Below are 26,330 nucleotides of genomic sequence, written 5' to 3'. Positions count from 1 at the left end.
TGTAAAATTAGAAATGAGCTGAGTGTTCCAGGAAATACAAGCACTGGGACCTTCAGTGATCAGCGGTAGAGGCCTCATAAAATTCTCAAAAATTTTTAATAAGCAAAGAAACATTGTGAAGGTTGACAGAGGGGCATAAAAGAGCATTCAAGGGCCCAGGCTTCAGCCTGAGGTCTTTTTATTGGGTCTAAAGGAAGAGGGGGCTGGTTACTAAGGGATGTAGTTTGGGTGGCTCCCTATTGATTGATAGATTAGGTCATATTCACTTTTCCCACTGTGATGTCCCATCCTGTATCTGACTTTAGTCATATGCACAAGCATAGAAGGTAAACAGGGCAATCTTCCCAAAGTTTACTGGAAGACATAGTTTTGCCTTTCTGCATATATACCCCAAAACCAGTTCAATCTGAACCAGCCCTTCTAATCTTCATATTTTGGTTTGTCGGATATCCACCTGGATACTGACTAAATATGATTGTTACCAGAAACAGGGAAGTGTACACTTTTGTTCAGAGAAGGGAGAATGTGCAGCCCAATGCAGGTGAGACTCCAAGGGGGTCCTGGGCACATTGGTTGGAGAGGGGTGTGTACGTACAATACATGCAGGTGAAGGAACTAGACTGCTGAATTCACTATTCTCAGGGAGTCTGTGTAACCCCAAATGAAATGGGGAGCCCTAAACTAACCCACTTCCTATACTTGCCTAGGTAAAGTGGAGACAGACTGTCCATCAGTCATTTAGGAACTGCAGGACGCGTTCACACACATGTCAGGTCTATCTTGAGAACCTGAAGACGTCCCTCAGTAAAATGAGCCTCAGCTTTGTCTTTAAAATTAGAATAGAACTTTATTTGTGGAATTGAGATTTTGAAAATGATTTTATAGTTTATGCGATAATTTTTGATACATTAATCTGGATATACATTTACCATATAAGAAAGAATTTAAAAACAATGTCGAATAGCTTATCACCAAAACCAATTGTGTTTAACTTGATATTTTTAAGGAATAACTTGGGTGTTATAAATAAAAAGCGAAAACAAATTACCATTTGGGTCTGCATTTGTAACGTAATTTTGTGTTTCATTTGTCAGGGGAGGAGAATTAGAGAAAATGAAGGCTAACATACTTTCCTAGAAAAGTACAAAGCCTTTGCTTTGTGAAATTGGCTCCACAACTCCCCAGCAGTCGAATGTCGCTGAGACATTTCCATGCAGACTGGCACGAGGAGCTGTGGTGATCTATCCAGGTTCCTCCAGACCATTGGTCCACACCTGGGTGAGTGGGAGTGTGCTTGGACTTCCTAATACCAGGTTCTAGTGAAGTCAATGGACCATTCAAAGGGCTATCTGCCTGATGAAAAGAAAGCTTATGTTTTCTAAGCTCTGCTGTTGATGGCTTCTCCAAGGAGGGACCAAACAGCCATGTACAAATCTATTTCATAAGACAGTTTCACCCTTAGTTCTAAACAATGGGGACATTCCAGATAATACACCGGCCCATATTAGTGTTACTTTGCCACTGTAGAGAAAGTGAACTCTGCTGCTAAGATCCATACATGAGTACATACATATATGCCAGCACACATTTGGGGTCAGCCATATCCTTTCATCTTCACCTACTCTAAATCACTTTCTTTGTAGGTGAACATACTAACTGGGAGGAGAGGCAGCTTGGGTGCCTGACTCAGACTCTGGTGTCTGGCAGGAAAACATTTCTTTAAAAAGAACGGCCTGATCTTTTGGTACTCCAGAACTTACCATAACCTCAAAAGACAAAAGGGTGGGCATAGCTATTCACACCTGACAGATGAAGAAACTGGAGCCTTGTAGTGAAGGCTCACACAGATGGCCAATGATAGAATCAAGACTGTACAGGTGTCATGGCTGGCTGACTCAGTAAAGACAGCTGGGAAGCATGCACTGGCCTGGGGTCACTTTCCCTGACCCACACAATGATGTGGCCCACGGAAAGTGTTTCTGCTACTGTCATTGGAATCCCTACCATGGGCTGACAGGCACTTGTCTTGTTAGAGCCAACAAACTAAAACCAGTGACCCCACGTACTTCTGACAGCTCCCATGGGGCATTTATACGCACCCCAGAAAGTTAACACACGAGTACATTAATTTATACATACCACATTGAAAAGCAGGCTTAGTTTTTCCATAGACATGCATAATGAGCATTTTCTGCATAATCACACCATCATAAGGATGAATAAGAGTCAGCACATATGCTCTCTGCAGGTGGACCGGGACCTCGCCTCCCTTTCCGCCTGCCTTTGGCTGCTCATCCCTGCTTTCTGTGGTTTATGAAGTCATCTACATATCTCCAGGTTTCTCAAGGATGAAGATGGAGCTGGATGTCACTGCTGACAATTTTATCTCAGGCCCTGGTACATAGCTGGCACTGTCTATGTGTGCTGATTCATGCACGGGGTCTCTTCCTATACTTCAATGTGGTTTCGGTGGGATTCCACCTGTAGCATGTGCCTCAAGGGTTTTTGACTTTGAATAAAACATAATTTTCATAGTAAACAGTATTTTTTAGAAAGCATAAGAAACCTGGTAACAAATTTATACAAATTATGCATTGAACTACTCTTTGGTTATTTTAAACAAATTCTTTTATACTAATGTGATACTAAAAATATAAAAATGCAACTACAGAAATTCGCTTGATCTGTAAACATAATGAACTCCGTAAACACGTATGTACTACGTGACTGCAAGCGTGAAGAGTGGCTGGTAGGGCAAGTCATACATGTAACTTGATTCTTCACGGCATGCGTAGAAACACTGTTTTGTGGAGACTGTTTAGTGTTTGAAGGCATTCTAAACACACTAACACATAATAACTGTAGGCTTGAGGGTACACAGGGCAGAGGGAGGCCTAAAACTTTCTACACATTGCAAATAAAAGCTTGCTCCTCCACTCGTCTTCTCAATGGCCTGTAGGCTCAAGCTGCATGCTAACAAACGTGAAATACATCCCGAGTGAAGAGTATATATTTTTTTTGTTTTTCTTTTTTGTTTTTTTTTTTTGTTTTTTGCAAGTGACTCAAGTGACTAAAAATGTAAGTGACACATCTTCCAAAGTTGTTCCAAAGATCTAGGCAATAAGGTACACTAGGCAAGTTCTACAGAATACAAAGCGACAAGTAGCACTAAGTGTGTCGCAGTTACTCAGTATTAAAGACTTTTTGTCCAAATTTCATCTCAAAAAATCGTCAATTTTTTCCCACCATATACTCATTACAGATATTTCACAGTTGGAATCTCAGTAGTTTCAGAACGATGTGCCTAGTAAGATGAGATACAGCCAGGCACACAGGACTTAAATGCCCTGTCGTGTGAACCCCAATGAAAGGACAAAGTAACTGGACAAATGAACACTTCAGTATGGTGGTGGCTGAAACCTTGGATGAACTGTGTACTCTGGTCTCTCGGGGAAGAGCCAGTGACTATCTTATAGAAGTACTCTGGAAAATGTTAAGATGCAATTTTGCTTTTGCTTAAAAACTATGGTGTTTAAGACACCACAGCTTGTTACTTGTAATCTAATCGACCCCATCAAAGCCCTGAGTGTTTTCAATCGCCATCTGAAGTTTATCCCAGAGTTCGTCAAACGATTCGTAGGGTGGCAGGTCCAGGCGATTAAAGCTGAAAGGATGGAGAGGATCTGGTTAGGACTGACAGGGATGCAGCAATCACCATGGTAACTGTAGTACCATTGCCACTTGTCAGGAATATGTTTCATCATTGCTATCAGAGGTCACAATAGGCAGGGAGGTTCCCTATGCAGTCTTGTCCTCACCCCCCCCCCCCAATAAGTAGGTTCCTTGACTGTTAGCCTCCAAGATAGAATATTCTAGCACTTTTTGGGATAGGCCATCACCCATGGAATGGGGCAATATATATGGTCAACAGTTAGTTGGGCTTCTCTGTCCTTAGTTACCTGGATTTTGAGCCCAAGCAGCATGATTTCTGGGTTTCTGTTTGTCCTTTCCTCTCTCCTAAGGCTAGCACACACCAATCCCACAAGGGCATGGTAGGGGCTGCTCCTAGTCCAGCAGGAAGGGGAGCTCTGCTCCATTAAGGGTAAAACAGCTACTCACCAGGTATGTGCTCTTGGCAGCTTATCAGGGGTGCCCCACTGTTCAACTGTGAAGGACTGTGGTCCATTCGAGCCTATGGGGAAAGAGTTTCCATGGTTTAATTTACTTTACCCACAAGACCCTAGACATTACAAAATGTACTTTTGCATATATAGAACTTGCACACATAGAAGCCCGGCCTGTGCTTGGATTCACTGGCAAGCCTGTTGTTTCTTCTGTGAGGGCCATGCCCCTCTGCCCCACTGAGGTACTCCTGGTGATACACCTGGCCATTTCCTAGCTCTGACCCAGCTGCATCTCCAACTAGGATTTCCTTTACAAGTACAGAGAGGAAGGGAGGGCTCTATTTTTGACTCACATTGAAAACATGTATGTTTTCCTTTTTCTGATTATATAGTTACTGAAAAACTTGAAAACAACAGAATAAAACAGAACCAAAGAACTTAAAAGTCATTCATATCCTAGCTCTAAAGGTGGTTAATTTGGGGAGGGCTTTTTGTGTAGTTTTTTTTGTTTGTTGTTTTCCAGTGTTGAACTTAGACCTCATACATGCCACGAAAGCACTTGACTACTGAGCCATAGTTTCAGTCTTGAGTTTTAAAAAAATTTATATTTATTCATTATTACTTTCTGTGTGTACCTTAGCGTACATATGCTAAGGTCCGTGTGTGGAGGTCAGAGAACTACTTATGGGAGTTCTCTCTTTCCATGTTCTGGGTTCTGGGTATTGAACTCATGTCATCTAGCTTTTGGTGGCCAGATCATATCAGTGATCCATATCAGTGAACCATAAGACTGAGTCTCTTAGTCCAGGCTGGTCTGGGCCTCCAAATATAGCTGAAGCTGGCCTTAAACTTCTGTCAGTCCCAAGTACTGGGATTAAAAGTGTGAGTGCACTTGCAGGGCGGGCATTGGTGGCGCACGCCTTTAATCGCAGCACTCAGAGGCAGAGGCAGGCAGATCTCTGTGAGTTCGAGACCAGCTTGGTCTTTAAGAGCTAGTTCCAGGACAGTCTCCAAAGCCACAGAGAAACCCTGTCTGGAAAAGTATGAGTGCACACACCTGATTCAGGAGTCTTTCTGAGTGTGTGCACACTCATATAGAGCCTTGGTCCTCACCTTCCTAACGCTGCAATCCTATAATACAGTTCCTCAAGTTGTCGTGATTCCAAACCATAAGATTATTTTGTTGCTAATTCCTAACTGTAATTTTACTATTGTTATGAGTGGTATGTAAATATCTGATATTTAGGGTATCTGATATGTGACCCCAGGGCATGGAGACCCACAGGTTGAGACCTGCTGGGAGATGTCCACTCCATCCTGTTCCATGGTCTATAATTGTTCTCATTATGCACACCGCAGAAATTGCCTTTCCTTTTCTCTGAGTTTCCACTTAGCTCTCTTGAATCCTCAGCACCCCAACCACCAGATAATGAGGCTCCTATCCTGATCTGTGACTTTCCATTCTTCTCCTTACATTTCATAATCACTTCCAAATGTGTGTGAACAGCTGCCAGAAGCAGTGAGAGCATATTTAATATTCTCAGCAGTAAGTTTTCTTAGAGGCATAACCTTGCATATTTCACCCACCACGATCAGATTCACAGCTACATGCTTCAGTACTGGAGTGTGGGCTGTAAAGAGCCCACACCACTCTTGCGGAGGACACAAGTTAGGCTCCCAGCACCCACACTGGTAGCTCACAACCTCCTGAACTCCAGCTCTGGGGGATCTGACACCCTCTTCTCGCCTCCATGGGCACCAGGCAAATACGTGGTACACAGACATACAGGAAGGGAAAACACCATTACGTGTGAAATAAATGAAAAATTAAAAGAGAGAGACGTGTGTGGTCTCATCTGGGGTCCTGCCATCTCCCACAAGAATGAAGAACCTACTGACAGCTGCTACGAGACAGGTCACACCAAACCACAAAAGGAAAATAATGATCCCATGACTGAGAAAGCTTTGGAAAACTTTAAGAAATCTTTTAGGTCGAGCGTGGTGGCACACACCGTGGATTCCAGCACTCGGGAGGCAGAGGCAGGAGGATCTCTGTTAGTTCGAGACCAGCCTGGTCTACAAGAGCTAGTTCCAGGACAACCTCCAAAGCCACAGAGACCCTGCCTCAAAAAACAAACCTCCCATCCCACCCCAAAAAACTTCAGTTCTTCCTCATCTGTAGAGAACAGGTTTCAAGCCCCGCCCCCTGTGGACACCTTAAATCGTGGCTAGCACTAACCCCCACATTTGCTGGTGTTACACACACATGCACATCGCACACTAACACATAACAAGGCAGTACTACTCAACAAGGAGAAGGCTGTAAACAGCACAGGGCAACCAAAGCCATGGGACTGTGGTCTTTGCTCTTTTTTTTGGAGAGAGAGGGTTTCTCTGTGTAGCCCTGGCTGTCCTAGAACGCGCTCTGTAGGCTATTCTCAAAACCACAGAGATTCTCCTGCCTCTGCCCCCTGAATGCTGGGTTTAAAGGTGTGCACTACCACTACCTGGCTTCGGCCTCTGCTATTCACTGAAATACCTTTCAGTATTTTTAGATGGATTGATGTAGTTGAAATAGTAAAGTGAATCCTTGGACAAGAGGGACAGTTTATCTTTCTTATCCTGAGGCCACTATTCATTGCTTAGATGTTGGCTAACAATCTTTCAGTGCTGTCCTTACCTGTCATTACTCTAGAGCAGTGGTTCTCAACTTGTCAGTCAAGACCCTTTCGGGGGTGAAACTACCCTACCCTTTTACATGGGTCACTTAAGACCAGCGAAAAACATAGATACTTACAGCTCATAACAGTAGCAGTAAGAAGTAGCAATAAAAAGGTTACCACAACACGAGGAACTATATTAAAGGGTCCCAGCGTTAGGAAAGTTGAAAACCACTGCCCTCAAGGCACTAATGTTTCCGGGACCACAGAGAAAATAGGGCTTAATGCTCAAGAATGGAAAATACCTCAACCATTTCCCAGTTTCTCCTTCATTATCTGATTACAAGGTAGAAATAAAGCCTGCCCTACTTCGGTATATCAAATGATCACTTAAGTGTTAATTCTTGTGTGTGCATGTGTGTGTGTGTGTGTGTGTGTGTGTGTGTGTGTGTGTGTGTGTGTGTGTGTGTGTGTGTGTGTCCGTGTGTCCGTGTGTCCGTGTGCACACTGGAGACCAACCTCAGGTGCTACTCTCCCAGGCACCATCCATTTCTTTTTTTATGGGTCCTGGTCTCTTAGCCACTTGTAGCTTGCCAAGTAGTCTAGGCTGGCCAGCCAGTGAACTTCAGTGACCCACCCGCCAGTGACCACCTACCCCTGCCTCCCAGGACTGGGATTACAAGTGTGTGCCTCTATGCCCAACTTTTAACATTAATTCTGTGGTAGTCTCAAGTGCTTGCCAGGTATGCACTTTACGAACCAAGTTGTTTTTCAAGCTCACAACTTAATTTTTTAAAATTAAGTGAAACATTGTGAAAATGGTAGAAGCTTGAAGACTTATCAGCCCTGAAAATGACAGTCAATGTCTGCATTTTAGAGACATCTATTCAGAATCCTTACCATAGAGTTCAGCAAATCCATTCATAGGCACACGGGATGTGCCGGTAACAAATTGAAGCAAGCGTATTCTTTTTTCTGCATCCATCATTAAAACAGCCTGGAAAACAAAGACTTCTGTTAGAGTACTAGAAATAACAGACAAATTATCCTGGAAAAAAAACCTATTAGAATTTAGAGAATTAATAACCACTAAGTTTTGTTCTTGTTCTCAAAAAACCTATTTCTAAGACTTTTCTCTCGGGGCTGAGATGGCCCAGTAGTTAAGAATGCTTACTGCTTTTGCAGAGGACCAGCACCCACATGTTGGCTCACAACTATCTGTAACTGATGCCCTCTTCTAGCTCCTGCAGGCACTGCATACATGTGATGCACATAAATTCATGCCACACACACACACAATTTTTAAAAACATCTTTAATAATTACATTTATTGATATTACTGAATGGCACATGTGTAAGTGAATTTAAAGGAGCCAGGGTGTCTATTTTAGCTCCTTTATAGCTATTCTGAATCATTTCCCTACCTACTTACCTCTGAATATCTGGAGGGTGGAAACACATGCTGAGACAGAGCATACAAAATCAAAGGTACACATGCTCAGCTGGTGTGCTTTTCTGGGCTACCCCTGTGCCATGTACCCAAAAGTTATTCTAGAGGTGGCATAGTATAATTGAACCTATCGAAAAGCAAGCTTGAGATTACCTTCCAGAACCAATGGATGACCTGGTGGTTTACGCTGTAGCCATTTTTATACTTTGTATGCTCCTTCCAGTCACTAACATCCACATCTCCCAGACCACACATGAGAAGCTGCAGATAAGATATGCAGTCAGAACTTCAAGCAGGAAAAACTAGATGCAAAGCCTTTTTTTTTTTTCCTCCCTGAGACAGGGTATCATTATGTACCTCTGGCTGTTCTGGAACTCATTATAAAGATTAGGTTGGCTTCAAACTCACAAAGATCTGTCTGCTTCCACCACCCCCCTGCCCAGTACAAGTGCTGGGAAATAAAGGCATGCAGCACTACACCTAGCCAAAACTCTATTTTAACATAAAATATTTCTTTCTTGATATTTTTATTCCACCCATCCATCCATTTATTTATTTATGTGTGGTGGCAATGTATATGCCATGTTATGAGTGTGAAAGTCAGAGGGAGTTGGTCTCCCTTCTAGGGCTCAAACTTGGGCTGTCAAGGCTTGGTGGTAAATGCCTTTCCAACTAAGCCATCTTGTTGGCCCTCCAGTTCTCTCTTAATAGACAGGGTCATATAAAGAGAGACCTGATGGGGGAAGTACTTCTGTGTATGTTTATCTTATTGATTGTTTAATAAAGTTCTGTTTGGCCAATGAAACAGCAAGTTAAGAGTCTGAATTCATAATGTAGCTGAGGATGACTCTGAACTATTGATCTTGCTTTCACCTCTCAAGAGCAGCATAATAGGTGTGCACCACTATACCTGGCTTTCGCTCTGCTGCAGATGGAGCCCAGGGCCTCATGTATGCTAAGCATCACTCCCCCCCCCCCTTCTCCATAAACTCCACCGATTAAGCTGTATCTTCTCCTTCATGCTTCCCTCCCCACTCCTCTGCTTTCTTCTTTCTCACCCTAGGTGGCACTGAGGACTGAACTCAGGACCGAGTTCTTACCACTGAAGTACATTCCCAGCCACACAGAGAAATATTTCTTACCTCCAGTTCATTTTCATCGAATATCTTGATGAGGTCCTGTGGTATCAGTTCAAAGAATCCCTAAAAGGAAATGAACGTGTCCCAAGCTACTTAGCAGGCTCAGCTCCTATGCGTGAGCATTTTGTAGCATGGGAGCACTCTCATGTAGCACAGGAGCACTCTCACATCCACAGACGACACCACTACACGTTCATGAGCTCTGCACTGTGATCCCAATAGGATCTGCTCTCTGTCTTGATTTCTCAAAGTGACTATATTAAAACATCCCATTACTTCTTAAGCCCCCCTTCCTCATCATCCCTTCTTCACAGCACGGAGAAGGAAAACTGAGGCAGAACAAAGCCCAACACCCACCCTGCTGAACCCCCATCCTGGCAGCCTCCACCCTGTGCCGGCCTCAGCTCTCTCCTCCTGCCAAATCCAACTGTCCATACCCCAGCTGTCACTCCACCACACCACCACCTGCACTGCTGCAGACGGAGGCAAGGTCACCTTTGCAGCCATCTAATAAACAGTTCCTATTCCTACCCTCTTTGGTTTTGTCTTCTTCTAAAAAATTACAAGTGTGTGCAGGTATCTTCTGTAAATGTGCCATTCATTATTTTAAAAACATAGCATGGGGTTTCGTGTGTGTGTGTGTGTGTGTGTGTGTGTGTGTGTGTGTGTGTGTGTGTGTGTGTGTGTGAGAGAGAGAGAGAGAGAGAGAGAGAGAGAGAGAGTGAGTGTGTGTGTGTGTGTATATGTGTGTGTGTGTGTGTGTGTGTGTGTGTGTGTGTGTGTCCTGTTTCTACCTTCCAAGACTGGAATTACAGGTGGCGGCCACACCCGCCCAGCATTTACTTGGGTTCTGGGATCAGAACTCTGGCCTTACACTTGAATGGCAAGCACTCTGATGGCTCCTCAGCACCAACCCCAGCCTTCTCAGTGTTCGCTGCTCAGAGTGACTGTATTTGAACAGTGAGTATATACTCTAGTGATATTTTGTTAATTTAAATACATGCTTAAGGGGGATGGAGCAATGGCTCAGTGGTTAAGAGCATATACTGCTCTTGCAGAGGACCTGAGTTTGGCTCCTAGCACTATGCAGTGTCTCACAACTGCCTGTGACTCTAACCCAGGCGATTTTACTGGCCTCCACAGACATGCAAGTGTACATACTTTAAAAACATAAAACTAAACAATAAACATACTGAGAGTGGCTTTCCAGAGCCCACCACATCCTAGCTGAATTTAGGGGAAGGCAAGCAGAAAAGCGCCTGTACCTCTTTGAAAGCAGCCATTTGCTTCTGGATTCGGTTCACAAAACGCCATTGTATCACAAGGCTAGGAGGAGGAAAAAAAAAAAAAAAAATCAAAACATTTCCACCCACATCCAAACCAAGAAGCAATTTTAACACGTGTTAATTCTAGCTAGGAACAGACAGACTAGCTGGAACTATGGCGAAAGCTGAAGAGCAGCAGGAAGGACTGAGGGGTATTGTTTCTAAGAAAATTGAGATTCTGGCCACGGGAGAACAAGGAACAAGTTAAGGAAAGTCTTAAAAAAAAAAAAAAAAAAAAAAAGGCACAGAACTGTGTCTAGGAAAATACTTACTAAATATACTCCTTCTTGTTCTTATTGGTGACAACGATCTCTGATCCACCAGTTTTCAGTTCATGTTGATGTGTCTAAATTAAACAGGATATGTTGTTTTAGTGAGGAAAATGAAAAAAATGAAAAAGTGTACATGAGTTACACCAGAAGCCTGGTGTTTTAAATTAAATCCACTCAAAAGCTAAAAGCTAAGAAAACTTAAATATTAGTTTTACTAAAATAAATACAGAATGAGTCAAATATCAAAGCAAATGCAAATGCTGGCTGAGAGACAGCTTTTGCTACCAGTAAAAGCAGTGCACAGAAGTGTCTCGGGTGTGTACTGATGACTACACTTAGGTGACAGCATTGATTTTGCAAAAATGTTCTATCTGAAAGTCTACAAACCTGTCCAAAAAGTTCTTCATCTATGATAAATCTCAGGTCCAGCTCTGTCGGGTCATTTTCAAGAATCCATCGCAGTGAACTGTAATATTCACTATCCTAGAAGGGAAATTACATTTTAATTAATTAATTAATTAACCAATTTTGCAGTGCTGGGAATTGAACGAAGGATCTTGTACATCCCAGGATAGTGCTCTACCATAGAGCTGCACAGAAAAACTGCACATAAAAAAATAAAAAAAGTTTGTATACACAAAGGCACCTGACCGAGCATAACAACCACATTGGTGGCGCTGGGGAGATGGCAGTCAGTGAAGAGCTTGCTTCACAAGCTCAAGGACCTGAGTTTGGATCCCTAGCACCATAAAAAAAGCTGGGCACAGGGCATTCACCTGAGATGCCAGCCCTAGGGAGGTGGAGACAGGAGAATACCAGGAGCTCAATGGTCAGCCAGCCTGACCAAGTCAGTTCAATGAGAGACACTGTCTCAAAGAATAAGATGGAGAAAAATGGAAAAGACATTGACATGCTTCTGCCTTCCACAAGTGTACACACACTATACATATATACACATGCACATACCACACATAGAGCTTGTGAGACAGCACACACAATACCAAAGACCTGGTTAATTGGGGGAAAAGATAAAATGTGACTTGGATATCTTTACCATGCACACCTTAACATCTTTCAAAGGGAGTGATGGAGCTGAGCTGCACAAGGGAAAACACACCAGTCGGTAACATGGTGCCTACTTCTTTTTGTGCAAGCAGTGGTTGTAGTGACTTTTTACTGTCTAATCATAGGGTTAAGTAAAACATTTTCCACATAAAACTTTTTCATGGATTTCCAGACACCTCCCTCCTAGGATTGTGAGATGGTACTTGAAATGTCTGAGTTCACTGCTGACCCACACTAAACAAAAATTTCAAATTAAATATAAAATCTTAACCAACCCCCAAAGAATCATGCTAGGGCAGAGGATGTTGCCCAGCTGGTGGTACTTCCTAGCATGGGCAAACCATGGGTTTGTTCCCTAAAAGAGCATACAATGGGTATGGTAGCAAACCCCTGCAATCCCAGCACGCAGATTATAGAAGCAGCAGGCTCCAACTCATCCCTAGCTACCTGGTGAGTTTGAGGCCAGCCTATGCTCCACGAGACCCCGTCTAAACAACAAAAACCACAATGAATTGTCAACTAGGATCTGGAGATATGGTTCAGTGGGTAAGAGCTCTGGCTAACTCAAAGAGGCCTGAGATTTCCTTTCCAACACCCGAATGGCAGCTCACAATCATCTGTTATTCCAGTTCAGGGAAGCCAGCGTCATCTCCTGGCCTCTGAGGGCACCAGACCTACATGCAGGCAAAATGCTTACATGTATAAAATAAAAATAAATACATCTTTTTAAAAAATCATACTGTTTGTACCAATAAAATATATCCAGAAGAAATAACGATATACTTAGTGCTAAAGACCTGACCTTGGAACACACCTGCATTCACACCGAACGTCCTTCAGCTTCTGTTTCTTTACAGGAGCCACCACAATACCCTGCCTCTGGAATGCCAGCTTTAAGCATTTGTCATCATCACAAACAATTATAACTCAAAACCTAACGAAAAAGATATGTTACTATTGTATGGGATAGAAGAACCTAGCGAGGTCTGGCAAGATGCCTCGGGGTAAAGGCAACTGCCACCAAGCATGATGGCCTAAGTTCAATTGCTTGGATCCACATGACAGAATGAGAAGTGACTCCTACTAACTGTCCTCTGACTTCCACAGGTGTTCCATGAACACTCGATGCTCCCCTCCCCCAAATAAATAAATGTAATAAAAATACACATAAATTTAAAAATTTAGCAGCAAGTCAGCCACAGAGCTGGCTAAACCTGATGAACAGGGTTCGATTCCTGAATCCACACGATGGAGGAAAGAACTGACTCCCTTTCTACGTGGGTGCCTAAACAGAAAATAATTCAGCAAGTGTAACTATAGTTGCAATGCACGAAAAATCTAAGATGCATTGATAGACTCAGGAACAGGAATAGAGTTGGTGTGTGATGGACACAGGTGTGAAGTAGGAAAAGGATGCATCACAGAACAAGTGGGCAATGGCTATGAACACACTCACTGCAAAGTTCTTCCTGGAGCACTATATGCTGGAAAATGTTCATGTGTGTATTTTTGTGTGTAAATGACCGTGTATGGTGTGTGTGTGTGTGTGTATGTGTGTGTGTAATTACACATCAACTGAGCACACGTGTCCTGTCCTGCTGTCACTCTCCACTTTATCCCAAAGACACAGAGTCCCTGTCTGACCCTCGAAGTGAGCTCGTGGGCAGCAAACACTAGAAATCCTCCAGCCTCCCACAGTACTGAGGTTACTGAAACCCAAACAGTCATGACCGGGTTTTTATGTGGAGAGAAGACATAAACTCAGGTACTTGAGCTTGCCCAACAAAGGCTCTTACCAATCGGGCCACCTCCTCAGGCTCCTTTTACATTTTGAAACATTAAAATTTATTAATTTCTGTTTTTAAAAACAAATTATCTGGGCTGTGTGAATAGCTTACTGGTACAGCACCAACTCAGCCATGTGCAAGGCCCTGGGTTCAACCCCCAGCACTGTGAAAACCACCACCCTGACCCCAATTCCCCAAGCCTATTAAGTCATACATTTTCCAGCGTGTGAGAGACCTACCACAGACTCCATGTCATGCAGGGTTATCAGCTTCTGAAGCATCATCTTGTAAAAGGGGCGGATGAAAAAGCCTTGTAAGAAACAAAATATATTAAGATGATTAACAATTAAAAAAACAAACAAACAAAAAAAAAACAAAATAAAAACCCCACATTAAAAAGGTCTGCATGTTGATGCTAACCGTCCAGCAGCTTGCCATGATAAACAGCCATTCCAGCCACACGACCAATGAACTTGAAGTAAGAGAGGTGATCTTCATTACACAGGCCCGAGTTTGGATTTATCTGGAGGGTGTAATTATCCCTGTAAAGACAAGCCACATTTATGTGATCCTCTCGAAATTTCATAGAAAAAAAATTTACTTAGGCAAGTGATTATGAAAATTTCCCCTTTTGTTATTTTTCTCTACTAAAACTAATGGATCTGATAATGGTCTTTAAAAAAAAAAACAAAAAACTCCATTTCTGTTAAAAGATGGAAATAACCCCAAAGGACAGGTAAAGGAATAGGCAAAACCTTCAGATTTATATGTTCAAAAGACAAAGAGAAAACCCTGACACTTGGTATAACATGGCTGGAATCTGAAGATTGGCTGTTGTACAACAATTTCCTCTGAAATGAATTCAAATACTCCCTCCTGTGGGGCTCCTAAGACTCAGGAAGTGGGGCTGGAGAGATGGTTAAGTGCTGAAGAGCACTGAAACCAGGGGGTTGGATTTCCAGAACCGGTGTGGCAGCTCACAACCATTTATAACTCCAGTTCCATGGATCTGATGCCCTCTTCTGGCCTGTGAGGGTACTGCATGCACATGGTGCATAGTTATACATGCAAACAAACATCTATACACACTAAATGAAATAAAAAACAAAGACAGACCCAGGATGTTATCAAAACTTACAAGATACACAAAGCCCTCTCCTGGTTAGGAAAAGCAGCAATCCCTGGGGAGAATGCTGACTAACTGAGCTACCTGAAGTCATGCCTTGTGGGGCATCACCCATGCTAGGGTGGGCTTCTCGGTTACCCAGCTGCCTTTGAGTCATCCAGGATGCTGCAAGAGTCCCTCACCTGTCTTCTGAAAGTAATCCAAATAATTTCACTGGTTTGCCTCCTTGGGCTTTGGCTGAATCCTAACTTGGTCTGTTCTCAGCTCCCTATCTGGGGTGAATAGGTTTGTTCATGTTTCCCAAGGAAATGTCACTTGACATATGCGAAGTGCAATAATGCATATACCGAGCCCAAATGCTGTTTGCTTCCATTCATTTAATGTAACTACAATAGTCAGATTCAGAGAGAATGCACTGATGGTTGCTAGGAGGTGGGGGTGGGGTGGGGAGGGATCCAAGTGTTTACTAGATGTAGACTTATTTCAGGAGAATGGAAAGGTACAGAGTTCAATGATGCAGAATGGACTTGAAATGCCAGTGTGTGCTTACAGAGAGCTGGGGTGGGAGCTCCGTGGAGAAGGGCCCCAATCATGTGCAATCCAATCAGAGTGCACAGAAACACATAGTTTGACACACTGGTTAGTCTCCCTGTGACACCAATCATGTAGCTCATCAACTCAACTCTGGAGACTGATTCCTGCCCACCCCACCTTCTGTACGTGATCATTTAAAGGATTTATGCCAGGTGCAGTGGCACAAGCCTACATAGCCTTAGCTAGTCAGGAGGCTGAGGCAGGAGGATTGCTTAAGCCCAAGAATTCAAGGTTAGCCTGGGAACACAGTGAGTCCTGGTAACAAGGAAGGAACTTACGTAGCAGAATATTCAAAGAGCCCGTAATAAGGGTTAAACATTTCCTTTGAAATGAGGAAGAACCATTCTCGAGCAACTCCTCCATAATCAAGTCCCTTTTCACCATCGAACTCAATCCAGAGTCGAGCCTTGAGGAAGTCGGCTTTCTTGACACCCATAATTCTCCGGTAAGAGTCCTCCAGAATATTTGCACGGCGAAGCTTCATTTCAAATTTGTTTGGAATGTCGTTCTGCTGAGCCAGGGAGAGACACATGGTTTAAATCATCCCAGCATGTTTACCACACTCCATTCTATGCCAGCAGCCCTTTTCCTTTTAAGTAAAACCATCAGGAAAAACCCACTCGGGCACACTGACCTTTCTCCCCTGCTTCAAGAAACAGGGTCCATTCTTGTCACCTAGGTTAGCCATGCACTTGCTATCTAGCTTAGGCTAGCCTCAGCAACCCCTTCCCCCTTACAGGCATATGTTCTCACATCTACCCTGGATGTATGGTCTTAACATGGTCTCTAGTGGCAGAATGTAGGCCTTTCCCCCTAAGCATTTCTGCTTATTTATCTAAAGGAGCTATAACTGGTGAGAGTAAACCCAAAGGCATTTTGCCAGTAATGAGCTCCATGTTGTTACAGTTAAGTCATTCTGCCCTCAAAGCTCCAGCTATTCACCTACTGCTAGCTACTCACTACCTGCCTGTCCTTACTCCCATACCAGGCACTACATCTGATGGGTTCATTCATCCATGCTTCAAAACAAGACTACAATAAGCCACCATCTGTTTTAACATCAGAAACTACAGACAACAGAAATTGAAACAGTCTGACTTCCCAGCCTCAGCTCTTAATGGAGGACACTTGGCTCCCTCATCTCTTGTACACCTGTGCTTCAGAGACCAACGAAGGTAACTCTGCCTCAGGTCCCACTGTAAATACTATAGTGTGTTTCATCCCATTTGTGTACAACCGTCAAGTGGGTACTGTTGGAAGAGAAGCTCTCCTCTACTGTCAGCTCAAAGACAGACAGACAAGTCCTTAGGAGGAGACACACCACTCTGTAGTAAATTTAGGGAAAGCAGAAAGCCCCACGGAAACATAATAGAAACAACTCACAGAAGCAACATAGGCATCCTACTGGTTTCCCCTGCTGCTCGTGCAAGTTAAACAGTGGTAGGATTAGAGAAAAGTGGTTTTTAAAAGACTAATTACCAGGGGGCCGGAGAGATGGCTCAGCAGTTAAGAACACTGGAGTCTTTATCCCAGAACCCACTAAGGCCACTCACAACTGTCTGTAACTACAAGATATGACACCCTCACACAGACATACACGTAGACAAAACACCATTGTACATAAAAGTATTATTAAAAACAAAAACAACTAGTTACCAGGTGACTGGTGCACATGGCATGTAAATAAGTGTCCCGCTCTGGGACAGGCGCCATAGTGGAGGCAGGAATGGGAAAAGAGAACTAAAATTGGGGTGTCAGATGTACTTTCTCAAGAACTGTACGGTATAGTGTGGGTGGAGGAGACTGTAAATAGAGTCAAACTACAGGAACTCTCAGTGGGAGTATGCAAGAGTGAGCTCTTGGTGTGGGCTCCAGGCCAGACAATTTCAAAACACCGCTGATGTATTTATTTATATTTAAATTTTGGGGTATTGTGTGTGGGTGTATGTGCAGGTCAGAGGTCAATATTCAATGTCTTCCTCAATTGTTCTTTGCCTTTTTCTTTTGTTTTTGGGTTTTTTTTTTTTGTTTTCTGAGACAGGGTTTCTCTGTGTAGCTCTGTAGAGCAGGCTGGCCTTGAACTCACCAAGATCCACCTGTCTCTGCCTCCCAAGGGCTGGGTCTAAAGGTGTGCACTACCACTGACTGGCTTCATTTATTTTCTTTTGTGATATGTTTTCACTATGTAGCCCTGGAATTCTCTATGTAGACTAGGTTGCCTTTGAACTCAAGAGATCTGCCTGACACTGCCTCTTGGGTGGCTATCTACCCATCTCCCTCGTTAAATGCTTTAAAATCAGAATGCCTAATTAATTTAGACAAAAAGCTATCCTTTAAGGATATCATCAAAGCTCCGGAGCATTTAAAGTCCTTTTCAATTTAAAAATTCTATTGCGGAATATAATATTTAGTATTTTATTTTGTTAAATTTGTGAAAAACTCTGGTATCCAACCCACCATTTTGAATCACTTGAAGCCACCAGCCTGGAGCCCTACAAAGTACAACCCAACATTGCCACCTAGTGGCCATGCTCCTCAACTGTAGGGAAAGGAGGGAGGGACCAGCACATGAGGAAGGCATTTAAAATGTTAGTTACACCAAAGGATGGGCAGATGAATTTAATTCTGAACATACTTGCAGTTTGGTGACAGAAGAAAGTGTAATGAACATATCTGCCGAACATAAGGAAATAAGTAACAATACCACCATTTGCCCTTTCCGTTCACTGTTAATTTTTAAATTATGAGGAAATGTGTTGTATTTAAAGCCGTGAAGAATGGACGGATGGCTATAAACACTTAGTGTGGTAAAGGAATCCAGAAATCTCAAGCACAGTCATGGGGCTGGAGATGGCTTAGTGGCTTAAAGAGGACCCAGATTCAAACCCACATGGTGGCTCAACTACTCTTAATTCCAGGTTCAGAAACCCAGCACCCTCTTCTGGACTCCACACCAGATCAGACACACATGTGGCACCTATGCATGAGTGTCCGAAAAACATTTACACACACAGAATAAAATAAATCAATCTTTAAAAAAATAACTTAAAACTTCTTTAAAACACAACCCCTTTCCTTATGAGGAAGTGACCTCTCAGCCCTCAAACAGAGCACCATACTCCAGACCCCCAGAGAATGGCGATGATGCTTGAGGCTGTTACAGTGTCACTAACCTGTTTCTTCAGCTTTCTTCGGAAGAACTCGTACTTCCTTTTGTAATCCCTGGAGTAGGGCACTGCCTTTAGTTGAAAAATTTGGAAAAACAAAGTTTAGGCTTTATTCTGGAGCAGTGTTACATTAGTTCCCCCTGAATATCTTATGAATATACACAAAGAAAGAATTATTTGAAAATTAATGTTTCATTTAAAGAAAAGCAAACAGAAAATTTAAAATAAGTCTTTTTCAAGATACAATTGCATTCAGTAGTTACTGTGGCTGCAATTTCTTCATGCATTTTTTTTTTCTTTCTTTTAAAGACTGTCTCTGTATGTATCTCTGGTCACCCTTGAACTCTACAGGCTAGCCTCAGCTTAAAGAGATCCATCTCCTCTGCTTCCTGAACTCTGAGATTAAAGGCATGTACCACCACTCCCAGCTCATAAAAAATTCTTAAAATGCAACATTCCAGGGGCAAAGTTAAGTCTTTCAGGTAGAGAAAATGTAGAAACAAAAATTTCTACTTCTGAAAAGGCTGTGAAAGTGCTTTCTTCACTGAAGGAACTATTGAAAAATGAATTTTTCCTTGAACTCGCAGGAATTCCCCTTCTTACTCGTTATTTTAAAAGACACATGCTGAGATACTAGACACTAATCTAAAAAACCTTTTGTAAATTAACAAAATCTGAAGGAAAAAAATGGGGAAAGTAGCTATATATATAAAACAGCGATTTTCCTATAGCTGATCTGACTCAAGGGCAGTATAATCATTTTTTACAAAATATGAATAGGGTTTAATAGTGGGCCTTTGCAAGGCTGACTAAAAATCACTCATCCTGACTCAAGTTGGCCCCTTTCTGGTTTGCACTGTTTTTAGATTGGTAGATTTCAGCCTAGGCCGAGTAGTTTGCTGCCCCAGCCTCTGACTGTATCTCAAGTTTGTGGTGTGCAGTAAAAATGGTTTCACACCATCTTTTCAAAGAAAAGAGTAGGCACAGTGAGGAGAGAGGGGAGGCCAGCGGAGGCTGTTCTTCTCAGTTCTACTCTTGACCTAGAGGCCAGGATGAGGAGACTCACTGGTCCAGTTGTTGCCACGTTCTGAGTGCGAGGATCTTCCCACTGTGTCTTTTTTGTATCTAAGAGGGAAAAGAAAAGAGATGTTCCTCTTCCTCATGTTTACAACCCAGTACTACAAAGAACTACAATAGAGAAGTCAGACAGTACGTACTGTGATTTATATAGAAGACTCTTCCATCTGTGTGGGTTCTTTCTTCCCATCCAGGCTGTAATGAAACATTTGTTGCAATTATTTTAGCACCAGGCCTTAAGTGGACAGGTTATTTAAAAAGAACCCCCGAAACCCAAATAAGCAAAAATATTCCCAACAAATTGGCATTAGCTGTATGCTTAATTTGCATATATCATTTTTCGCAGAAGGTATCATGAGTTTAATAATAACAATAACAATGTTAATTATAGTTAATAACTCCTATATTTGAAGGTACAAAAGCATCTGAGTTAGTTGTCAGCTCAGCAGCAGAACTTACAGGTAAAGGTCCCAGGTCATTGTCCACTGGTGTCTTTGCTCTCAGATGAGCAGGGATCTTCGATCTTGGGTCTTCCTTTATTTGGTTAAGTCACAAATAAAACAACAGACATATTTTAAAACGAAAAGTCATATACTACAGTTGTTCTGTGAAGTCAACGGATATTTAAAATACTCTCTTTGGAGTTGGAGAGACAGCTCAGTGAGGAAAGCATTTGCCATGAAAGAGTGCGGACCGGAGTCTGGATCCCCTGAACCCATGTAAATGCCAGGTCAGCACCATGGTCCATTGTAATTCTAGTCTTGGATGGAGGAGAGGGGATCCCAGGGCAAGCTGGCTAGGTAGACTAGTGGCACAGACAAGCTGTGGGCTTCAGTGACAGAGCCTGCCTTATCAATTTACTAGAAGAACAATGGAAGATGATTTCTGGCATCAACCTCAGGCCTCTACATGGGTGCACACATGCGCACATACACTCACAGGCAGCAAGCTCACATATATACACACATTCAGCACACATAAAACATGCACACACACATATAAATGAAAATGGACCACATCTGGGCTGGTGAGATGGCTCAGCATGCTGAGGTAGCTGCTACCAAGCCTGACAACCTGAGTTTGATACTTGAGAACCACATACATGAACAGACTCATACAAGTTGCTCTCTGATCTCTACACACATACTGTGGCACACATACATGTACACATACAGGATAAATAAATGCAATGGTATAATCAAACAAACAAATGAATAAATAAATAGGGCCATATGTTGTGGTATCTATTTGGGCATTGATTTATGATTTTTTTTTGAAAGGGAGGAGGGTAGCCTAAAATGAAAATAAATAAGATCAATTTACATCTTAAAAAGACAATAAAGTTAAATTTATTTGGATTAATTAGTGTATAATTTAATATTATTATATTAGTCAAGTTATTAAGCTCTTTTAGATTTGTTTCAGCTATGGTGACCTTTTAAAATAGTTACTAAGTCTCGAGTTTTATGTTTGGAGAACTTTTGTTGGTGATGAGCTAAACATCAAACAACTTTAAAATGTAAACTAAAAATAACAGGACTCAGCAATTAAGAGCACTGGCTGTTCTTTCAGAGGACCCAGTTTTGAATCTCAGCACCCACGTGGGGGCTCACAACCATCTGTAACTCTTATTTATTCTAGGGGATCTGACACTCTCTTCTGGCCTCCATGGGTGCACAGGCAGTCAGACACATAAAATAATGTAAATAAACTCTAACAACAGCAGCAACAACACAATATCGTCCTGACTAGCTTGGCAGAGTCTTTCTGATAATATTAATACATGAGATAGAAGTTTGAAAGAGTGTGGAAAATAGAAAAAGTTTCAGGGGCTGGAGAGATGGCTCAGAGGTTAGGAGCACTGACTGCTCTTCCAGAGGTCCTGAGTTCAATTCCCAGCAACCACATGGTGGCTCACAACCATCTATTATGAGATCTGGTGCCCTCTTCTGGTGTGCAGACATACATGGAAGCAGAATGTTGTATACATAATAAATAAATAAAATCTAAAAAAAAAAAGTTTCATAAAAGAAAATAGAAAAAGTTTCATATAAAGGTAAAAAAATATTACTAAAAATCTTTATGACTAGTGAGCCAAAAGCTGGAAACAGGAAATAACTGTGAACACCTCCATAAAAATCTAACAATCTCAAAAAGAAGCATAAATATACTTTGACTACAAATAATATTATTAAGACTCCCTGGAGCTGGAGGTGTGGCTCAGTTGGAAAACACCTAAATGCACAAAGCCCAGGCTTCCATTCCCAGCAGAAACAGCACCTCAAATGTGTGGGACTTGGGCAGTGGAGGCAGGAAGACCAGGAGTTAAGTTCAGGTTCTGTTATACAGCAAGTTTTAGGAAAGCCTGGACTACATTAAGACCATAGCTCAAAAAACAAGAACAAATCTAACCCACAAACCCAGACTTCTGCATGCGATTCACTGACTGTTAGGTAGTAGACGCAGAAGCAACAGCTGCCATGAATTTAAAGTGAGGAGCATGGAAGTTACCCAGGTGGTGGCCTTGGTGTTGTGGTCAATAAAGAAAGGCCTCCCATTTGGTGCATGCTGGACTTCCCAACCTTTGGGAAGGAATCCTTGCATAGTGTCAGCCGGTGGACTCGCCTGTTGAGCGGGGCCACTGGAGAGGAGCTGTGGCTGAAGGCCTGCAGAACTCTGGCCCGAAGGCAGCTGAATAGTCTCCGCTGTGGCCTGGTATAATAATTAAGCCATACTATAAAACTAAAAAGAGAGCTCAAAAATAAAGAATATAATTAAAATAGCTCAACCCGTGAAGACAAGGTACACTTGTAAACCAGTCCTGAGCGTTTGAGGCTAACTCCTAAAGATTTTTTTTATTATGTGGAGGTGGTGCGTGTGTCTGTATGGATATGAGAGCAGGGACCTGTGGAGAGGCTAGAGGTAGTGGATTCCCTAGCGCTGGAGTTACAGATGATGGTGAGGCCCTGATGTGGGTGCTGGACCCGAACTTGAGTCCTCTGGAGAGCAACAAGTGCTCTTAAATCACTGAGCCATCTCTCCAAGCCCAAATCAACAACATTTTAATCTTTTTTCCCCCTGAATAATAAATAAAGTTTTGTTTTTTTTTAACCAAACTTGGTTTTTATAATAATCTAGTTAACTAATTTATAATAATTTTCTCAGCTAATAAACACAAAGTAAGATGACTGTTAACTGCTGCAGGTGCATCTGCCCCGGGAGCCATAGCCACCAGCCTGTGTAGCAGAGCTGCAAGGAGGGAACAGTATCTAGGTCAGAAAGCTAGCTTTCCTGCTAAGATTCACAGTGGGAACACCCCAGCAAAGGTGCTTGCTGCCAAGCCTGAGGACCTGAGTTTGATTCCCCAGAACCCACATGGCAGAATGGCAGAAGGAGAGGACCAACTCCAGGATGTTGTCCTCTGACCCCCCCTCCCCCGCCCCAGATACAGATTACACAGACCCTGTGGTGTCCACCTTCCTTAAATAATAAATGTAGAAAGAAAAAAAAAATCAATGAAAGAAACAGTGATAACATAAACATGTCATCAGTCTGCTACAAGGAAGAGGTCACAGTTATAAACTTCCTTAAAAAACGTATGTATTTTATTTTATACGGGTGAGTGTTTTGCTTACATGTATGGCTGTGCACCAAGTGCATGCAGTGTCCATGGAGGTGGAAAGAAGGTGTCAAGTCTTCTAGAACTGGAGTTATGAATGGTTATGAGCCACCCTTAGGTGCTGGGCATCCAACCTGGGTCCTCTGAAGAGCAACAAGTGCTCTAAAGCACTGAATCAACTCTTCAGCCCCATAATTATAAATTTCTTTCACAGATACCCATCACCAAGCTATCTGAACAAGAGCCCAGCGAGATGCCTCTGGATAAAGTGCTTGCCATGGTGTGAAGATCAGAGTTCAGACACACACACACACACACACACACACACACACACACACACACACACACACACACACACACTCCCCAAAACAACAGTCATGCAATGGAATAGATCATCACTTTGTTCTCCTGGCCCCGAAAAGATTTGCTTCAGGTAATGACATATACTGGAGTCCACAGGAGACGGCAGAACAAACAGGTGACACTAGGAGTGTGCAGCCCGAGCTCGCCAAGAAAGCTGTAAGACAAGCTAAGAGTGCAGAGTACCTGCATGGTGGGCTTGGCCCATGTGGTTGTTCTAGAATTGTGGTCTACGTAGTATGACCGTCCTTTTTCATCTTGTTTTTCTTCCCAACCTGGTGGCAATCCAGATGAAGTAGGCAAAAGCTAATGCGTAACAAAAAAACTCCATGTTAACCGGGGAGAGCTCCTGAAGGGAGCTCCTGGCCTTTCCACTGCCAGCTCGGAAATGATCCTTATTTTATTTTGAACTAAAACCACTCATCACAACAAAAAATGGACAGATGATACATTTTAAATTTAGAACAATGGACTTCGTTATTAATTTAAATAATATTAAAAAAAAAAAACAAAAACCCAGCAATTTCACTTGGGAAGAAAAGAAAACAATGAAAATGATAAAACATGCCAACACAGTAAGTCATATACTTAGGGACACACACACACAGGCACAGGCATACATACATGCGCGCGCGCACACACACACACATACACACAAACTTGATGAGATTATTGCTAACACTGTCCCACTTTGTGGATGATAAATTGAGACTTTGGAAAGGAAATGACTCCTAGGCCAGCGCTTCTAAGAAAAGCAGTTGAGGTGTGAACCAAAGCACACTAACCCTAGAAACCACATTTAAGTGGAGGGAGGCAGAGGCAGGGGTCTCTGTGAGTCTGGGGCAAGCCTGATGTATCAAGTGAGTTCCAGGCCAGCCAGGGACTACACAGTGAGATCTTGTCTCTGCTTACACATGCTCCAGTCTAACAGAGGAGGTCGGACAAGACAGGATGTGGATCCCTAAACAGGATAACAGGGAAGTACCCTGTGACTTCTGTGATTTGTCGTCATGTTGACCAGGCCTGTGGGCTTCAAAGTCAGGTGGGCCCTTATCCTCAGCACAGGGTGGAAGGGATCTGTTGTGGAACAATCCTTTTGTACACTGTAAAAATGTGTTTCTGCCTAAGAAGCCTTTTGATTGGTTTAATAAATAGTTGAATGGCCAATAGCTAGGCAGGAGAGAATAGGTGGCACTTTTGGGGAGAGAGGAACTTGGAAAGATCCTAGGCACACCAACTGTCATTGACACAGAACAAGTCTGACATACAAAATGCAAGAGGTAAAAGCCATGTGGCAGAACACAGATTAACAGAAATGGGTTAATTTAAGTTTTAAGAGCTAGGTGGAAAAAAGCCTATGCTAAAGCTCAAGCTTTCATAATTAATAATAAGTCTCCATTGTCACTTGCAGGCTGGCAGTCCCAAAAGAAAGTCTGACTACAGGAATTCTTTTCAGTAAGGACAAATAAACACTTCTAAGTTGATAATTCTAGAGCCTCAGCATCTCCATGCTGCAATCCCATGAACACACAAACCTCATTCTCATAACTGATACACACTCAAAGGTGCAATGATTGGTGGGAAAGTGAGGACGTACTCCCAAGAGGAGAAGTGGAAAGTGCACAGAGATGAGAGAAGAGAATTAGGATTGGGAGGATAGCCAGGTGTTTGGAAGAAGGCAGACAAGTGTCAAGGCAGGAGGTGGCAGGCAAGGGGAAGGGAGGGCTGAAAAGGCCTCAGAGTTTAAATCTATTTGAAAAGACAAGTGGGGCTGGGTATACAGCTCAGTTGATACAGTTCTTGTCTAGCAAGCATGAAGCCATACGTTTAATACCCAGGACTATGTAAATCAGGCATGGTGGCATATGCCTGTAATTCTAGCACTTGGGAGATGGAGGCAGGAGGATCGGGCATTCAAGGCAGGCCTGGGGCACATGAGATCCTGTAACAAACAAAACAAAAGTGACTACACAAGGCAGTGAGAACTTGGGATGGGGGAAGGGGTCAGAAGGATGACAGAAGTGGGAGAGTTACTGTCAAATGACAGGGGTGGGTCTCTGCTTAACGGTGGACTGAGAACAATGGTAAAAGAGGAGCCAGAAGATGAAAACTCCAACCTGGCCACTGGTACACACACTGGACTGAGAGATGGAGGTCCCTCACTAGACAAGGCACACACAGGGCAGATCGGGCTGTTGGGTGTCATGTCAGTACACAGCTGGTGCTGTGTATCATGTGTAGGATAGCAGTGGCCCATCACCTCCCAGCAGCACAGAGACCAAGCTGAGAAGCCAAATCCTACCCACCAACATCAGCTGAGGGCCTCCTTTACATGAGACAGTTCTCAGAGTTCTGACTTAAGGTTGTTCCTGTGACTCCTCGGTCCCCTGCTGGGCAGCCACTCACACTCAGTGTTGTGATATACAATAGTTTAAAAATGACTGAGTTTTCTGTCTTCCATTCTTGTCTAAGGGGAGAGGAGAGAACTTACCACAGGAAGTGCGGGCTGTTCCTCAAAGATACAGGTTTGCACACTGCCGCTTCTGCCGGAATGATTCTTGGGGG

At 42.9% G+C, this 26,330-nt stretch overlaps 1 protein-coding gene across 3 annotated transcripts in view; it reads right to left on the bottom strand.

Annotated features, from left to right (window-relative positions):
* Nucleotides 1–827: 827 nt before the first annotated feature.
* Nucleotides 828–26,330, bottom strand: part of Nedd4 (NEDD4 E3 ubiquitin protein ligase) — an 89,237-nt gene continuing 63,734 nt past the window's right edge. The window contains exons 13-29 of one of the 3 annotated variants that reach the window (XM_027411183.2): nt 26,257–26,322; nt 23,952–24,071; nt 20,246–20,320; nt 19,927–19,981; nt 19,776–19,834; nt 18,716–18,781; nt 15,821–16,050; nt 14,243–14,364; nt 14,062–14,132; nt 11,358–11,453; nt 10,971–11,044; nt 10,639–10,699; nt 9,377–9,436; nt 8,388–8,495; nt 7,685–7,781; nt 4,120–4,192; nt 828–3,664 (exon numbers count right to left, since the gene is read on the bottom strand). In XM_027411183.2, coding sequence (XP_027266984.1) covers nt 3,562–3,664; nt 4,120–4,192; nt 7,685–7,781; nt 8,388–8,495; nt 9,377–9,436; nt 10,639–10,699; nt 10,971–11,044; nt 11,358–11,453; nt 14,062–14,132; nt 14,243–14,364; nt 15,821–16,050; nt 18,716–18,781; nt 19,776–19,834; nt 19,927–19,981; nt 20,246–20,320; nt 23,952–24,071; nt 26,257–26,322 — 1,536 coding nt within the window. In that variant the 3' untranslated portion in view covers nt 828–3,561. Of the gene's footprint in view, nt 3,665–4,119; nt 4,193–7,684; nt 7,782–8,387; nt 8,496–9,376; nt 9,437–10,638; nt 10,700–10,970; nt 11,045–11,357; nt 11,454–14,061; nt 14,133–14,242; nt 14,365–15,820; nt 16,054–18,715; nt 18,782–19,775; nt 19,835–19,926; nt 19,982–20,245; nt 20,321–23,951; nt 24,072–26,256; nt 26,323–26,330 lie in introns of all 3 variants that reach the window. The other 2 variants (XM_027411182.2, XM_027411184.2) reach the window with 2 other exon arrangements.

This window comes from Cricetulus griseus, chromosome 4 (assembly GCF_003668045.3).
Source record: "Cricetulus griseus strain 17A/GY chromosome 4, alternate assembly CriGri-PICRH-1.0, whole genome shotgun sequence".
NCBI classification, from domain to species: domain Eukaryota; kingdom Metazoa; phylum Chordata; class Mammalia; order Rodentia; family Cricetidae; genus Cricetulus; species Cricetulus griseus.
Note: the sequence above shows the minus strand (reverse complement) of the source record. Positions and strands in the feature narration are given on the sequence as shown.